This window comes from Rana temporaria, chromosome 2, assembly GCF_905171775.1.
Source record: "Rana temporaria chromosome 2, aRanTem1.1, whole genome shotgun sequence".
Lineage (NCBI taxonomy): Eukaryota > Metazoa > Chordata > Amphibia > Anura > Ranidae > Rana > Rana temporaria.
In genome coordinates, this window is record NC_053490.1 from 218923497 (window position 1) to 218942911 (window position 19415).

The 19415-nt window shown below is 40.2% G+C and overlaps 1 protein-coding gene across 1 annotated transcript in view; it reads left to right on the top strand.

Annotated features, from left to right (window-relative positions):
* The window catches only part of LOC120926495 (pinopsin-like), a 204402-nt gene that overhangs the window by 169160 nt on the left and 15827 nt on the right, over positions 1 to 19415 (top strand). The window contains exon 4 of the mRNA XM_040336458.1: positions 6311 to 6544. Coding sequence (XP_040192392.1) covers positions 6311 to 6544 — 234 coding nt within the window. The remainder of the gene's footprint in view (positions 1 to 6310; positions 6545 to 19415) is intronic.

A 19415-nucleotide genomic window follows, 5' to 3' on the forward strand; every position in this document is an offset into this window, starting at 1 on the left:
ACTGGTGGCAGTAGTAGCCAGCAGATCTAAAGACTGTATGAAAGTTTCCTCTTAACCACTTAAGACCCGGACCATTACGCAGGTAAAGGACCTGGCCAGTTTTTGCGATTCGGCACTGCGTCGCTTTAACTGACAATTGCGCGGTCGTGCGATGTGGCTCCCAAACAAAATTGGCGTCTTTTTTTCCCCACAAATACAGGGAGTGCAGAATTATTAGGCAAATTAGTATTTTGACCACATCATCCTCTTTATGCATGTTGTCTTACTCCAAGCTGTATAGGCTCGAAAGCCTACTACGAATTAAGCATATTAGGTGATGTGCATCTCTGTAATGAGAAGGTGTGTGGTCTAATGACATCAACACCCTATATCAGGTGTGCATAATTATTAGTCAACTTCCTTTCCTTTGGCAAAATGGGTCAAAAGAAGGACTTGACAGGCTCAGAAAAGTCAAAAATAGTGAGATATCTTGCAGAGGGATGCAGCACTCTTAAAATTGCAAAGCTTCTGAAGCGTGATCATCGAACAATCAAGCGTTTCATTCAAAATAGTCAACAGGGTCGCAAGAAGCGTGTGGAAAAACCAAGGCGCAAAATAACTGCCCGTGAACTGAGAAAAGTCAAGCGTGCAGCTGCCAAGATGCCACTTGCCACCAGTTTGGCCATATTTCAGAGCTGCAACATCACTGGAGTGCCCAAAAGCACAAGGTGTGCAATACTCAGAGACATGGCCAAGGTAAGAAAGGCTGAAAGACGACCACCACTGAACAAGACACACAAGCTGAAACGTCAAGACTGGGCCAAGAAATATCTCAAGACTGATTTTTCTAAGGTTTTATGGACTGATCAAATGAGAGTGAGTCTTGATGGGCCAGATGGATGGGCCCGTGGCTGGATTGGTAAAGGGCAGAGAGCTCCAGTCCGACTCAGACGCCAGCAAGGTGGAGGTGGAGTACTGGTTTGGACTGGTATCATCAAAGATGAGCTTGTGGGGCCTTTTCGGGTTGAGGATGGAGTCAAGCGCAACTCCCAGTCCTACTGCCAGTTTCTGGAAGACACCTTCTTCAAGCAGTGGTACAGGAAGAAGTCTGCATCCTTCAAGAAAAACATGATTTTCATGCAGGACAATGCTCCATCACACGCGTCCAAGTACTCCACAGCGTGGCTGGCAATAAAGGGTATAAAAGAAGAAAAACTAATGACATGGCCTCCTTGTTCACCTGATCTGAACCCCATTGAGAACCTGTGGTCCATCATCAAATGTGAGATTTACAAGGAGGGAAAACAGTACACCTCTCTGAACAGTGTCTGGGAGGCTGTGGTTGCTGCTGCACGCAATGTTGATGGTGAACAGATCAAAACACTGACAGAATCCATGGATGGCAGGCTTTTGAGTGTCCTTGCAAAGAAAGGTGGCGATATTGGTCACTGATTTGTTTTTGTTTTGTTTTTGAATGTCAGAAATGTATATTTGTGAATGTCGAGATGTTATATTGGTTTCACTGGTAAAAATAAATAATTGAAATGGGTATATATATTTTTTTTGTTAAGTTGCCTAATAATTATGCACAGTAATAGTCACCTGCACACACAGATATCCCCCTAAAATAGCTAAAACTAAAAACAAACTAAAAACTACTTCCAAAAATATTCAGCTTTGATATTAATGAGTTTTTGGGGTTCATTGAGAACATGGTTGTTGTTCAATAATAAAATTAATCCTCAAAAATACAACTTGCCTAATAATTCTGCACTCCCTGTAGAGCTTTCTTTTGGTGGTATTTGATCACCTCTGCGTTTTTTTTTTTTTTTTTTTGCGCTATAAACAAAAATAGAGTGACAATTTTGAAAAAAAAAATATATTTTTTACTATAATAAATACCCCCCAAAAAGAGATATAAAAAAAAAAAAATTCTCAGTTTAGGCCGATACGTATTCTTTTACATATTTTTGGTAAAAAAATCGCAATAAGCGTTTATCGATTGGTTTGCGCAAAATTTATAGCGTTTACAAAATAGGGGATAGTTTTATTGCATTTTTATTAATAATTTTTTTTTTACTACTAATGGCGGCGATCAGCGATTTTTTTTTGTGCCTGCGGCATTATGGCGGATACATCGGACAATTTTGACACATTTTTGGGACCATTGTCATTTTCACAGCAAAAAATGCTATAAAAATACATTGTTTAGGTTGAAAACTACAATTGCAGTTTGGGAGTTAACCACTAGGGGGCGCTGAAGGGGTTAAGTGTGTAGGGGGGCGGGGCTGGATGTGTGATGTCATTGATCGCCTTTCCCTATATCAGGGAACAGACGATCAATGACAGCTCCACTGTGAAGAACGGGGAAGCTGTGTTTACACGCGGGACTCCGGCGGCGATCGGGTCCGCGGGTCCCGCAGCCGCGGTCACGGAGCTTCGGCGCGCGCCTGCGACCCATGGCTGGGAAACTTAAAGAGGACATACAGGTACATGCTTGTGCCCAGCCGTGCCATTCTGCCAACGTATATGTGCAGGAGGCGGTCCTTAAGTGGTTAAGAACAAAAGATTGAGCCCTTACATTTATGCAAATTGGCCAGCAGCACAACAGTTTAACCACTTAACCACCGGAAGGTTTTACCCCCCTTCATAACCAGGACATTGTTTGCTATTCAGCACTGTGCTACTTTAACTGACAAATGCGCTGTCATGCAGTACTGTACGCAAATGGATTTTTTACAAAAATATGTTGGCTTGACATGGCAGCGCTTAAGAATTCAAGAGAAACTGAAACGACTGCCACATGCGGTCTCTGTCACTGCATAATCAAAACTGGATGGTGTAGGACGATGCAGCCCTCTTTAGACTAGAGAATCTTGCAACTATACAAATAAAATAAAACAAAGGACGCAAAGGCCTAGTGCATTACCCATAGCACTTTATTATAGGACATAAAGAGTACATACTTACAAAAGCCAAATAAGCAACAGTATTGGATGTAAACCAAGGAACCATGGAGTCTGTCATTCCATAGAACTCCTTTGATTCAAGTGATATTTGTGCCCATGACCTCACAAGAACAATACATTTATGAGACACTTGTAAATGAGTGTATTTATGGCTATACAATACAGGTGCATCTCATAAAATTAGAATATCATCAAAAAGTAATTTATTTTCAGTAACTCAATTGAAAAAGGCGAAACTTGTATATTTTATATAAATGTGTTACACACAGAGTGATATATTTCAAGCATTTATTTCCTTTAATATTAATAATTATGGCTTACAGCTAGTGAAAACCCCAAATTCAGTATCTCAGAAAATGAATATTACATAAGACCAAAAAAAAAAAGTTTTTTTTTTAATACAGAAATGTTGGCTTACTGAAAATGATGTCCATGTACAGTATGTACAGCCCCGTGATGATTTGGGGAGCCATGTCATCTGCTGGTCTTGGTCCACTGTGTTTTATCAAGTTCAAAGTCAGCGCAGCCCTCTTCCAGAAAATCCTAGAGCACTTCATGCTTTTCTCTGCTGGCCAGCTTTATGGAGATTTCATTCTCCAGCAGGACTTGGTAACTGCCCACACTGCCAAAAGTACCAATACCTGGTTTAATAGTCATGGTATCACTGTGCTTGATTGGCCAGCAAACTCACCTGACCTAAACCCCATAGAGAATCTGTTGGGTTTTGCCAAGAGAAAGATGAGACACCAGACCCAACAATACAAATTTAGCTGAAGGCCGCTATCAAAGCAACCTGGACTTCCATAACACCTCAGCACTGCCACATGCTGATCGCCTCCATGCCAAACTGCATTGATGCAGTAATTAATGCAAAAAAGGAGCCCTGACCAAGTATTGAGTGCATACTATACTGTACATGGACATACTTTTCAGTAAGCCAACATTTCTGTAATAAAAATCTTTTTTTTATTGGTCTTGTGAAATATTCACATTTTCTGAGATACAGAGTTTTTTGTTTTTACTAGCTGTAAGCCATATTCATCAAAATTAAAAGAAAAAAATGCTTGAAATATATCACCCTGTGTATTAAGCATCTATATAAATTATATGAGTTTCACTTTTTTTTTTTTTCATATTTAAATCTTTTATTTTATTTTTCTTTTATGGTAAGGTTCACAGAAGGTTAACATATCTTATACAATGGATACATGATCATATAGTTCTTATCACTACACACTTATGATGGGCTAGCAAATAAACAGGTGGGGATTCAGAAACTTAAGAAGAATAAACCAAAAGCAGTACCTCCCCGGTCCTCTTGCTCTGTTCCCATGCCCGCCTGCCTTTTATCAGTAACTTCTTTTCCCGTTTCCTAATACCACTGTATTGACCACACACTTCTCCCTCCCCTACCTCGCCGGAGACGGACGGATCCTCCCTTACTTCAACCCTTCGGCCTCTCCCATTTCACTTCTACCCAAAAAGGATTCTTCTCTCCCCTATCTATTCCTCCAGTAATCTCTTCCCCTCTTCCGTACTCATAAACTGATTCCAACCTGTCCAAGTTTCTACATACTGTTCCCCTTTGTTCCGGGCTGAGAGGATCAGGTCTTCTATAGCTCCAGTCTCTCTCACTCTATTGAGCCATCTCGCAATAGAGGGTGATCTACTGTCTCTCCATTGTAATGTTATTCCATTTCTGGCAGTATTTATCATGTGACATATCACCATCTTTTTGTACTCTCGCACTGGGATTTGTGAGCAATGGAGCAGAAAAAAAGCTGGATCCTCCTGAATCTGGTACTCCGTAAATTTTTTAACAATTCTCTGGACTTCCTTCCAGTAATCTCTTACTTTTGCACAGGACCAAAATATATGCAGCAAAGTTCCCTGCTCCACACCACATCTCCAACAATACTCTGAGTAGCCTTTAGAAAATTTATGTAACCTTACTGGTGTATAATACCATTGGAACAATAGTTTATAATTGGATTCCTGTATTCGTGTAGATATTGAGGAGTTTAGTGCTAAGTGAATTATGTGTTTACGTTGGAGTTTCACTTTTTGATTTACTGAAATAAAGTAACTTTTTGATGATATTCTAATTTTATGAGATGCGCCTGTAATTAGATATACATGGTCACTTTCCACTAGCTCTTTTATTAACTTTTATTTGTTTCCCCTGCCTTCATATATGTTTTTATATGAACCAGACTACACTATCTCATATAATCCCAATTCCCTAAATACTAGGACATTTTGTTAGAGGTAAAGGACGACTTTTGAGTGTGGGCCTACATAGAACCTGCTATAACTTTAAATAAGGCTGCAGAACAGTTACAGAGGACATGGGGCCAGATTCAGGTAGAAATACGTTACGCCGCAGGTTTACAGTGTAAGTGCCTGATTCACAACGCTCTTACCTGTAAACTTGCGGCAGTGTAACGTTGTATCCGCTTGGCGCAAGCCCGCCTAATTCAAATTAGGCGCGTTCCCGCGCCGAACGTTCTGTGCATTCTCCGTTAGGAAATTTCCCGATCTATGGATACGCCGGCGTAAATTCTATCTGAATCTAGGACTGAACCCCAAGGACTTCTGTGCTTCTGCTGTGAAATTGAGGATGAATTGCCTCACATTTATGAAGATCAGTGACTTGTTTTAAAGCATTGCATATTAAGTTAAAATGAGAATATCCATGTCCTGGGCATAGTTATACTTTAATGAACCAAAAATCACTAAAAAAAACAAAACAATCAGAAAGAACAGTAGTGTTTTCTTAAAGCAGAAAGTATCTGCATGTTTAACTCATAAAAACAGGAGGCTTATTTTTTATTCCAGGACACTTGGCAGAGCTGTGCAAATTACTCCACTTGTATATCTTTAAAAACTTTTAAAAGACTATACTTTCTATTTAAGAACTGCAAATTATTTCAAAGAATGTATGGTTGCTACCTTTATGCTTTCTCCATTATTTACATATTCTGAAGGGAAATTATGTTATTTCAGTTCACCTATTTGCTATAATTGAAGATGTCTTCAACTACTTTCTTTAAAGGCTCCATTTGTTTGAATACTCTGCCACCTAGTGGAAAAGCTATCTTCAAGCACGCAACCCTTCCCCATTATTATTTACAGTATATACAGTTTTTGTATTATAATTACTGTTTTTGTAATAGCAGTGTTAATTAAAATAACAACAATTAATTATTGTTGGCGTTGATCCAAATTGTTGAACATTTACTAACTTTTTTTTTTACTGTGTCGTGCATATTGAATAATATCTCTGCCAATATTTTAGCTTTTTTTTCCTCAGGAATATGGATTGCACTTTAAAATGATTGTGTTAATTATTTTTTGATTAGGTCGGAAAAATAAGAAAGTCTACAGCCAGAAAAAGAGAGTACCATGTACTTTTTATGGTGCTCACCACAATCGTCTGCTACTTGATTTGTTGGATGCCTTACGGTGTGGTTGCCCTGCTCGCTACCTTTGGAAGACCTGGAGTGGTGACACCAGTTGCCAGTGTGATACCGTCCATTCTGGCCAAAAGCAGTACTGTACTCAATCCACTAATCTACATTTTTATGAATAAGCAGGTAAACTTATAAATATTTTATCATTCTACAATGAGATTTAGAACTATTTAATACTAAATAGTTGTACAGGAAGAAGAAAAACCCCAATAAATTACATTTCTAGCCAAAGCATATTTTTTTCTGGTTTGGATAAAAGCAACAAACACTAATTATACAATGTATTACTGCCTATGTCGCAGTCACTGGGAAGTGTATACCCTCTGTGTTTGGCTAGATCAGGGATCTCTAAACTTTCTAAACATAGGTCCAGTTTACTGTCTTTTGATACTTTAGGGGCGCCGGACTGTGACCAGCAGAAATATAAAAACAATTCTGGCATCAGTGGGAGTAAACAGTGCCCCATCGTTGGTATTAGGAGGAGGAATAGTACCCCATTGGTGGTGTCAGAGGGCAGAATAAAGCCAAGCAAAGGGCCACATCTGGCACCCGTGCCGCAGTTTGCAGAGCTGTGAGCTAGATCAGGGCTCAAAATTGTAAGTCCTGAGCTACTAGCCAGGACTTAAGGGTTACTTGCCACCAGTTGCCCCACCTAACCCCCACCCTGCCCAGCCCTAAACACGCCCTCATAAATGATCTCATGCAGTGACACTTACATGTTTTATGCAAAATGTAAGTTATAAAAATGAATATTAACAACAACTTTAGCAGTGCCCATCAGTGCAGCCTCACCTGTGCTCATCAATGTAGCCTCACCTGTGTCCATTAATGCCACTTCACCTGTGTCCAACAATGCAACCTACCTGTGCCCAAAAAACACAACCTACCTGTGTCCAACAATGAAGCCTACCTGTGTCCAATAATGAGGCCTACCTGTGTCCAACAATGCAGCCTACCTGTGCCAAACAATGCAGCCTACCTGCGTCCATCAATGCAGCCTTACCTGCGCCCATCAATGCAGCCTCATCTGTGTCAATCAATGCATAATACCTGTGTCCACCAATGCAGCCTACCTGTGTCCACAAATGCAGCCTACCTGTGTCCATCAATGCAGCCCACCTGTGTCCTTCAATGCAGCCCACCTGTGTCCATTAATGCAGCCTACCAGTGTCCATCAACGCAGCCTGTTGCTTCACCTGTGCCCAACAATGCAGCCTACCTGTGTGCATAAATGGTGCTTCACCTGTGTACATCAATGCTGCCTCACCTTTGTCCATCAATGCCTGTGCCCAACAATGCAGCCTACCTGTGCCCAACAATGCAGCCTACCTGTGCCCAACAATACAGCAAAATGCGAGTAGGCGAGTGGAAAATTTGAGGGCTGGGCTAGATAATCTATGTCTGGATAGATTTTGTTGTTACTGGGAAGGGAGGTGAAGGGAAATCCAATAGGAACACGTGGTATGGGAACATCTGGTATGGGGACAACTGTCTAAGAGCACTGTCTAAGTAAATGACACAGAAATCAGGGAGTGCCTTTTTTTGGCTTCCTAGTGCAAATCTGTAAAATGCAGTATATAATGTTGTTTTTAATAGGCTTGTATGTACTTTTTATTTACTTGTGCTATTAACCTTTTACCACTTAAGCACAGAAATACCTGGTACTTCTGAATTTGGAGGAGCATGTGACAGCATTGGGTCAGTCAGTGCTGTAATGTGGCAAGCCCATAGCAATGTGAAAGCTATGACTCAAGCTTGTATGTCATGTGATTTTTCTTCTCTTCTGATGGCTGAACAGAGTGACAGGGAAGTGAAAGGAAGGAACTGTAAGTACAGTATATGCTGTTGTGGTGGGGGCTAAATTAAAGTGAATCTGTACCTCAGTGGGCAAAACACAGGATCAGTGTCAAGAAAAACAGTTGATCAGAGTTGTAAATATTCCAATAATAATCTGACTTTGTTGACAAAATTGTGAAAAACTTGATTACACAATTTGAGGCTAAATACCCTGTAGGGAATTTCCAAAGTTCTTGTGTAGTCTTACCACATCTCAAAGATACAACATATCCATTAGATTTCCTTATTGCCAGGATTCACATACTGCTTTCATGGCGAGTAATCCAAACACAGCTAAGGACATATCCAACAACTAGCTTGTTTTAATATAATTCCTTACTTGTGTGTATTTCTAATAATTTGGAATGCATTATTACATCATGTTTTTCAAAATCTTGATAGGAAAGAAATAAGAGACTTGTCTTTGCAGACATAGGGGGCAGATCCACAAAGCGAGTACGCCGGCGTATCTACTGGTACGCCAGCGTACTTTCAAATTTACCGCGTTGTATCTTTGTTTTGAATCCTCAAAACAAGATACGACGGCATCTGGGTTAGATCCGACAGGCGTACGTCTTCGTACACCTTCGGATCTAAGATGCAATTCTTCGGCGTCCGCTGGGTGGCGTTCCCCTCGTTTTCCGCGTCGAGTATGCAAATTAGCTATTTCTGACGATCCACGAACGTACGAGCGGCCGTCGCATTCTTTTACGTCGTCTCTAGTCGGCTTTTTTTCGGCGTATAGTTAAACCTGCTATTTGGTGGCGTACTCAATGTTAAGTATGGCCTTCGTTCCTGCGTATCATTTAAAAAAAAAAATTGTTTGCGTAAGTCGTCCGTGAATCGGGCTGGACGTAATTTACGTCCACGTCAAAACAATGACGTCCTTGCGACGTCATTTAGCGCAATGCACGGCGGGGAAATTTAGGGACGGCGCATGCGCAGTTTGTTCGGCGCGGGGACGCGCTTCATTTAAATGAAACACGCCCCCTACTCGCCGATTTGAATTAGGCGCCGTTACTCTGCTAAAGATACACTACGCCGCCGTTACTTACGGTGCGAATTCTTCCAGGATTCAAACCAAAAAAAGTAAGTTACGGCGGCGTAGCGTATCTCAGATACACTGCGCCGGGGCAGATCTTTGTGGATCTGCCCCATAGATTTTGAAATGAAGATGTTCCATGGCCGCCACCCTAATCATAGCTTCACTACCTAGTGCGTCACTGACTTAAGGCTGGGTTCACACATAGAAGAAATTAATGTGTGTTTCCCTGCATCCAGTTTGCATTACAAGAGAGTGTGACTGACTCTCGATAGTACGCATTTAAAAAAGGGAGCTTTGGGTCCGATTCAGGTGCAAATTCAGGAAAAAAAATTGGACCTGATTTGCACATGAATCAGTGTACAGGGACACACCAGACCCCTGCTGTAAACCCGGGCACAGCATATGTGAACCCGGCCTAAAACAAGCTTGCATAACAGATGCTTTGACATATCCAAACTTAAATGGTTACATGCTTGTTACATGTTAGAGACAAACTGGGTTGCTAAGCCAGGATTCTGGAACAATAAGCATGCACCTTAAAAGAAGAAAAAAATGTATTGCAAATCCTATCTTATCAGATGCCCTTTTAAAGCCGAGTCGTTTTTACCATGCGTACTAGTTTACGTGACTAATAGCTAAATCTAAATGTAGAAAACTGCCACAAGGTGGCGAACCAACCTAAGAATTCAGTTGTATTAAATGCCTGCAAGAATGAAACCTCACAGTTGTCCTAAAAATTACAGCAAAGGCACCGGTTTAATAATGGCAATCTACAAACAGATACACGTAGCTAAATACAGGCGTTTTATTCTTTGCATACCTTATTTTAATTTTTATTCCCATTCCTCGCACAGTGTTTTCTTTTTTTTTACTAGGGGCAGACAAATTAATTTCCCTTCATTTCCTGGGTCTGCCTTCTGGAACAAGTGATAGTGCATGTCATCTGAGGGGGAAGGCACTCCTTAAAACGGAGCTCCACACAAAAGGGTAAGCTCCGCTTGTTCACACCTGCCTCCCCCCCCAGGAAGCATCTGTGAGCTGGCCCTGGTTACATCACCAATATCTCACTCAACCAGGAAGTGGGAAAACTGTGATTGTAAATAAAGGCAAAAAAATTATTGCTTTAAATGGAGCTCCACCCAAAAGGGGAAGCTCTACTTGTTAACACCCCTCCACCCCCACCGTTACATTTGACACTTTTTTTTGGGGGGGGGAATCGGGTACATGGGTTTGACAGGTACCCGCTCCCACTCCCTGGTAAGATCGCTTCACGGCGATCTACGTCATGTCTGGCCCCTTATCCTTCCTGCACCTGAAGCCGATTGATGAATCAGCTTGGGGTGCCGGCATCGTAGGATCCCTGGACAGGTAAGTATTCGAATATTAAAAGTTAGCAGATTTTGTAGCTGCTGAATAATTTTTCCCCTCCCCCAGACTGGATTTCTGCTTAAACTAATAAATGTAAGATTTCATATCAGCATACACACGCTCGGGTTTCTCTGCAGAAAAACACTGCCGAGAATCTAGACGAGAAAATAGAAAGCAGGTTCTCTATTTTTCTCGTCGAGATTCCCGGCAGTTTTCACGACGAGAAACCATACACACACACGGTTTTCTCGTCAAAAAGCTCTCCCAGCAGCTTTCTTACAGAGAAAACCGTGCGTGTGTACGAGGCTTTACTGAATTAATGTCCCATTCACACATTTTTGTAGGCCAGGTGCACACTGATATGTGCATTGGTATGCTGCAGTAATAGTCATCCTTTGTGGCACCCAAACGTACCTGTATTGCAGAGCACCATAATGCACTACTTTACAATGTTGTGTCCTGCATTACAAAAAAATAGCACATGCACCTTTTTAGGTGCATTAACGCAACATGTTAGGGCACATATGCTGACACATTGTAAGGCTACATGCACATGGGTGGTTTGGCCCATCAGCTTCAAATCTTAGCATTTTGCATGGCCTGTGCGCCACAGTTGCAGTGTCCAGACCTGCTGCAAGCAGCCTGTCAAAATATATGGTAGACAAATAAGCTGAGGCTGGACGCTTTACTGAAAAGTACTTATGATTAGGTCACTGTGCGTTTAGGGACATATGCTTCAAAAGCCATAATTCTGCATTTCGTGGACTACATCCTTGAATTTACATGGCTTCATATGTAAATACCACTCAGTACAGCATCCAACTGCAGCAAATTTCAGCCTGTAATAGATCTTGATAGGTTGCTGATAGTGTGCATGAGGCCTAACAGTGTGAATCAAGACTTCGCAATGCTTAGTTATTAGCCGATTTATTTGGAATTTGTGATCAACGCTCCTTAAAGTGGTTGTAAACCCTTTACAACCACTTTATGCTACAGGTAAGCCTATATTAAGGCTTAACCTGTAGCTACCAAGGATATCTCCTAAACCTGTATGGTTTAGGAGATATCCCCTGTCCGCTGCATGTGCCGATGTTATCAGCACATGCGCACTGGGAAAACTGAAGCAATGGCACCTATGTGCCCTTGCTTCAGTCCGTGTGCGGTTACCGGCGACTCCCGTGCGCATGCGTGACGTGATGTCATCACGGCTCCAGCCAATCACAGCGCCGGAAACCACGATACACAGAAGTAACTGCCGGGAGAGATGTCAGTGGCCGGAGGGGGGAACGAGGTAAGTAATACATAATGAGCTAGTATGCAATGCATACCAGCTCATTATGACATTGTCTTGCAGGGATTTCTTTTTTGGAGGGTTGACTTCCTTTTTAATACATGAAAAATCAAAAAAATCATGTGCGATTTTGTTGAGTGTAGGGTAACGCACAGAGCACTTGTGGGATGCAGCACACTGTCAGGCCGGTGTGTTTCATTGCACTGTACATGTACATTGGGGTGCAATTAATGTAAACTGACAACGCATATCTATAGTGCATTATAATGCGTATCATGACGTATATTATTATACACATTAAAGTGTGAATGAGCTCTTAAACTGCCCACACACATTTTAGTCTGATCATGTAATCTCCATTGGATCTACTAACAATTTGCATTGTAAGGGCTTGTCTGATCTAAGTTGATTTATTATATAGTTTTTAGCAAATATATACAAAAAAAATTGTACAGATATTGTACAATCAGGTGAAATGACGAATATTCAATAGAAACCGGCCAACATTTGGCCTGTGTGTACTGCAGTCGGCCCGACAGAAGCCAGCTTCTTTCTAAGAGGAATGATCGAAAAAGGTCTGTCGATCGGCTTACGATCAGTGCGCTCAGCCAATGGCTGAGAGCACTGACCAGAATGTTCTGGGCGGGGGGGGGGTCACCCCCCTGTCAGAACACAATAGAACAGCAGGGAAGATCACTGTACTAACTTATAGTTAGTACAATGCCTCCTCCTGAGCTGTCAATTTTTTTGTTCCTCCATGCTGGGTTGAATGAAAAAAAATTACTAGTGTGTACCAGGCTTAAGTCTTTTACTGAACCTTTGTCACAACACCAACTATTCATGAATAACTTATACAGACAGAATTCATCTATACAATGGGGTTATTTCAGTTTTCCAATTGTAGCTAACCTCTAGCAGGTGGATTGGGAAGCCTTGGACAACAAAGTCAAGACTGATATAAACACAATATAAATAAATTATAAATGCCTAGTGAGATGGTATATAACACCTGTGAAAAATACCAACAAAGTAAATCTTCCCTATATTGGAAAGGTTGCAATCAGAAAGGCACTATGGGGGAGATTTACTAAGACGGTGCACACAGAATCTAGTGGAGCTGTACATAGTAATAAATCAGCTTCCATGTTTTATTATCAAAGCTTAATTGAACAAGGTAAAGCTGAAAGCAGATTCTGTCTGCACACGTTTTAGTAACCCCCCCCATGACCCATGTCTGTTGGGAATGCACACAAATAAAGGAGTATTGGCAGGATATATAATATTATATAAAGAATGGTTCGAAAGAATAGAATACAGTAGGAAGAGAGCAAAGCTAGAGTAGACCGACAAATGGAGGAGGCAAGAGAGGGAGGAGGGAGGGGAAAGAGGGAGGGGGGAGGGGAAAGAGGGAGGGGGAAAGAGGGAGGGGGAAAGAGGGAGGGGGAGGGGTGGGGGTTTATTATAAGTATGTTTTGATGAATATTTTTCTTCAGTACTTGATGTATGTTGGCTTTATCATATAAAAAAATGTTTAACCCGTTAAGGACCAGTCGCCCCAGTTGGAGATCTGTCAGTGTAAATAGACAGATCTCTGTTCTGTCGGGGAGGAGAGACAGATCTCCTGTTCCTACTGTTTAGGAACAGAGATTGGTTTCCTCCTGCAGGCAGTCCCATCCTCACACAGTTAGAAACACCCCCTAGGTATCACAGTTAACCCCTTGATCGCCTCCCTTGCTATTGGCATTTATACAGTAATCAGTGGCTAATAGTAACCTGATCACTGTATAAATATCAATGGCCTAAAAAAAAAAGTGTCAAACATGTCTGATATGTCCCCTGCAATGTCACAGTCCTGCTAAAAATCGCAGATCAACACCATTACTAGTAAAAAAAAAAAGAAAAAAATGCCATAAATCTATTCCCTCTTTTGTAGACACTATGGCCCGGATTCACATACATTGGTGCATAGTTATGCCGGCGTAGCGTATCGAATATACTCGCCCCCAAATCTACGCTGGGTTTCCTCGGTAAGTGGAAGTGGGCGCGAGCCATGCTAATGAGGCATGACCCTATGTAAATGATGGACTGAGCATCATAAAGATACGAATAACATACGGCGAATGCGCCTTCCCGTGGCCGCATCCCAGTGCGCATGCTCAGAATCACGTCGAAACAACTGCCTAAAATACGTCGAATCACTGCCTACGACGTGAAAGTAACCTACGCCCAGCCCTATTCACGTACAACTACGTAAACGACGTAAAATACGACGGCTGTTCCCTAGTCCATACCTTTGCATGAGTTGTGCCTCATAGATGGGGAATAACTATACGCCGGACGTAAGCCTTACGCAAACCGCGTATATTATGCGCCGGGCGCAACTACATTCGTGAATCGACGTATCTCCCTTATTTGCATATTTGCATTGAGGCGCCCAGCGTAAATATGCGCCCACAATACGCCGGCGTAGTAAAGTTACGTCGGTCGGATGAAGCCTATTATTTAGGCATATCTAGTTCTGTGGGCACGGCGCACAGATACGACGGCGCATACTTACGCGGCGTATATCGAGATACGTCGGCGTAAGTGCTTTGTGAATCCGGGCCTATAACTTTTGTGCAAACCAATCAATATACACTTATTTACCAAAAATATGTATTTTTTGGGGGATATTTGTTACAGCAAAAAATATTGCTTTTTTTTCAAAATTGTTGCTTGTTTTTGTTTATAGTGCAAAAAATAAAAACCGCAGAAGTGATAGAATACCACCAAAAAAGCAGCTCTATTTGTGGAAAAAAAAGGACATACATTTTGTTTGGGTACAGCATCGCACGACTGCACATTTGTCAGTTAAAGTGATGCAGTGCCGTATCGCAAATAATGGCCTGGTCATTAAGGGGCAAATCCTTTTGGTCCTTAAGTGGCTAAGTAAAAAAATAATGACGTGTTCAATACTTCTTTTACCGGCTGTAACCTATATTGCCGCGTACACACGAGGAGAAAACCGTGGATTTTTTTACGACTGGATTTTGGCTCAAACTTGTGTTGCATACACACAAATTCAGACCGTCAAGAACAAGGATTTTTGCGTATCGGAATTGCATACAATCGGAATTTCCGACAAGAACTTTTCCCATCTGAAATTTTGAGAACCAGCTCTCAAATTTTTGCTGTCGGAAATTCCGACAGAAAAAGTACGATAGGGCGTACACACGGTCGGAATTTTCGACCAAAAGCTCACATCGAACTTTTCCTGTTGGAAATTCCGATCGTGTGTACGCGGCATTACACGTTTAAAATACATTTTTTGCCTAATCCAGCTGACTTCCTGTTAACATTCTATAGAAGTATACCACAGGCGGGCTCTCATCAGCCTGAAAATATAATTTTTAAATTTATATTTGTATATATTGTATAACTTTTGTGAAATGTGGCTTTGTAATTTGTAACACATAGCATGCAGCACTATAGTTCTACTGGAGAAAGTTTTTTTTTATTAATCTTTTGTTGCATCATACAGGTTAGCTACTGTAATCTACTTTGTGCATACCCACCCCCTGCAAAATGTAGTATCTGAGAAAGCACATCAGCCTTTAGTTTCAGTGCTTAAGCACTGGGCCATCGTCAAATGACGGCTTCACGGTGACTCTGAATATTCAACAGGACGTCTATTGACGTCCTGTATTCCTCCGGCCACTGGGGGGCGCGCGAGCGCGCCGACATGCGCGCGCTCGGCTCGTCCCCGAGATGCCGATGCGCGTGCCTGGCGGTCGTGATGTCCGCCAGGTACCCGCAATCGGTAACGACAGAGCAGTGACGTGGAGCTCTGTGTGTAAACACAGAGCTCCACGTCCTGTCAGGGGACAGAGGAGACTGATCTGTGTCTCTTGTACATAGGGACACAGATCGGTCACCTCCCCCAGTCACCCCCCTTCCCCCACAGTTAGAACACAATACAGGTATACATATTAACCCCTCCCTCACCCCCTAGTGTTAACCCCTTGAATGCCAGTCACATTTATACAGTAATTAGTGCATATTTATCGCATTAATCGCTGTATAAATGTGAATGGCGCCAAAAACATGTCAAAAGTGTCCGATGTGTTCGCCGCAATTTCACGGTGACAGTAAAAAAATAATTGCAAATCGCCGCCAATACTAGTAAAAAAATTAATAAAATAAAAATGCCATAAATCTAATACCTATTTTGTAAACGCTCTAACTTTTGCGCAAACCAATCAATATATGATCATTGCGATTTTTTTTAACAAAAATATGTAGAAGAATACGTATCGGCCTAAACTGAGGAAAAAAAACGTTTTTTTTTTTAAAAAAATTGATATTTATTAAATAAAAAAGTAAAAAATATTGGGCCAAATCCTCAAAAGGGATACGCAGGCGGAACTGCTGTTCAGCCTGCGTATCCCTGTGCCTATCTTTGGAACTGATCCTCAGAAGCAGTTTTCCAAAGATAGGCAGAAGATCTGACATCTGTAAGACACTAAAGCCCCATACACACCATCAGATTATCTGCAGATTTTTGTCTTCAGATTTACCAAAACCATATAATATGAGGTCAAACCTTAAGAGTTTCAATTTGTATGCAATCAGGCAGGCCCTTGTACTACATGGTTTTGGTAAATCTGAAGACAAAAATCTGCAGATAATCTGATGGTGTGTATGGGGCTTTACACTGTCAGATCTTAGGATGCAGTACCGCATCCGCCACTGGGGGCATTTCGCGTTGAAATGCCGCTTTGCGTATGCAAATGAGGACTTACGGAGATCCACAAAGCTTTTCAGCTTTGTTTTTTCTGCGTAAGTTTACGTTTGCATACGTAAAATTAGGGATGCTTTTACAAAGTGTAAACTAGTTACACCTTGTAAAAACAGACCTTTTTTTCGATCGCCGCTATTTTTTTTAAATTTTATTTTTCGGCGCATAACTTTTTTTTTACCCGACGCAACTTTATTGTCCCGTCGCAATCCATAAAGACCGGCGTAACGTAATTTCGCGCGCTGCCCGTCGGGAAAATGACGTCACGAGCATGCGCAGTACGGCCGGCGCGGGAGCGCGCCTCATTTAAATTGTCATCGCCCCCTGCAGAAGAGGGCCGCCTTGCGCCGGAGACATTTAAGTTACACGGCCGAAAATTTCTAGGTAAGTGCTTTGTGGATCGGGCACTTAGGTAGAAATTTTCCGCCAGTGTAACTTAAATGGTAAAAGTTAAGTTAGGCTAAGTTTTTGTGGATTTGCCCCATTGTGTTTTTATTTTAAATTGTCACTCTTCTTTTGTTTATAGCGCAAAAAATAAAAACCGCAGAGGTGATCAAATACCACCAAAATAAAGCTCTATTTGTGGGAACAAAATGATAAAAAAATTGTTTGGGTACAGTGTAGCACGACCGCGCAATTGTCATTCAAAGTGCGACAGTGCTGAAAGCTGAAAATTGGCTTGGGCAGGAAGGTGCGTAAGTGCCCGGTATGGAAGTGGTTAAAGTGGCACCGAAGTTAAAAAATTTCTAGCAAGCAGTTTTTAGTAGAAGATACTATTTATCTCTTTTGCACTCACCCCAATTCTTTACTTATCTGCTTGCAATTTTTCTCTTTTTGACTTTGCACAAGTCTAGCGCAGTGTACGCTAATGGCATCTGGAAGATGTCAAGGGTAAGACTTGGGTGCCTGAATTGTGTAACTTATGCAAAAAAAAACACATGGTTAAGCTCAATAGTTCAAGCTTAGATTTCCAAACACAAGTGCATGGAATAAGTTAACACACTGACTCAGACATGTGTGGTTTGTTTCGCTCCGAATTGAAATTCGGCCAATTTTTTTTTATTATTCTGATGTATCCGAATTTCAAAATTACAATAGTTTCGAATTTAAACGAATCCGAAATAACAGAAAAAAAATTTGACGAAATTCAAATTTGAAAAGTTTTTGAATTCAAATAGTTTTTGAATTCAAATCATTTTCAAAATTTGAATACGAAAAGTTTTCAAATCCGAATAGTTTTCCAACTTACAAAGAGATTAAAATAGAAAATAAAGGAATAGAATAGAAAAAAATAGAATAGAAAATAATATAACAGAAAATAAATAGAATATACTAGAGCAAAATAGAATATAAAATAAAATAACAGAATAGACTAGAATATGATAGAAACAAATAGCATAGAATAACATAGAATATAACCATCTTCTGAAATTCGTATTTCAATTTGAATTTTGAATAGAATAAATTTGAATAGAAAAGAATAGAACATAAAATAAAATAGAATAGAAAAGAATAGAATAAACAAATAGAAAAAGAATACAATAGAATAGAAAAAATGCAACCATTCCCCAGGATTCAAATAGAATCAATTTGAATATAATAGAAAACAATAGGAAGATGGTTATGTTCATTCTATTTGATTGTTTTTTTTCTATACTTTTGTGTTATTTTCTATTCTATCCTATTCTTTTCTATTAAAATTGATTCCATTTGAATTTTGGAAAATTATTATATTATTTCTATTCTAGTCTATTGTTTTTTTAATTCTATTCTTTTCTATTTGAATTTCAGAAGATGGTTATAATCTATTTAATTCTATTTTTTTATTCTATTCCTTTCTATTCCATTCTATTCTGTTTTACTCTATTATATGATTTTTTTCTGTTATTCTTTTCTATTGTGTTAGGATTTTTTCTATTCTATTCCTTTATTTTCTATTCTATTTTATTCTCTTTGACAATTGAAAAAAATAAATAATTTGAAAACTATTTGAACTCAAAAACTATTTGAATTCGAAAACCTTTCGAATTCGAAAACTATTTAAATCGATCCAAATTCGAAAATTCAAAATCGAATAAACAAGACTAATTCCGAAAACAGATTAAACAAAATGTATGTAAATAACTAATCAAAACTAAACTAAACAAATGTTTTTGTTCTGCACGTGTCTACTGACTCATCCCCTTTTTTCCCTAACGCCATTTCAAATACTAATCAGAGGCAGTCTACCTGAAAGGAGATTACTACTGATGAGCTCTTTATGTAGATAATCCATAGCGCTCTGGGAATCCTCTGTCATGTTTTAAACGTTTATTTTAAAATAAAGATTGTGTATATATAACTAACTACAGTATTTATCTATGCAGACATTACATCTCTAGTTAAAAAGTTTAGCCTTTGAAGTTTTATTTTAATACAGTGTTTCACAGCTTTATTAAATGACATACCCTTTTATATCTTCTGGTGTTATCTAAGTATCCCCCGTGCAAATCAATTATCATACCCTTAACATGTAAATTTTTTGCATGCATCCATGATGCTACTGTATATAAAATGTTTTCCCCCTATATATTTTAGACAGCTAAATACTTTTAGGTAATTACCTAAAAAGAAGTGTGGGATTTAAAAAACATTTAGACTCACCTAAGTGGATGTAGCACCAACTCTGCAGTGAAAA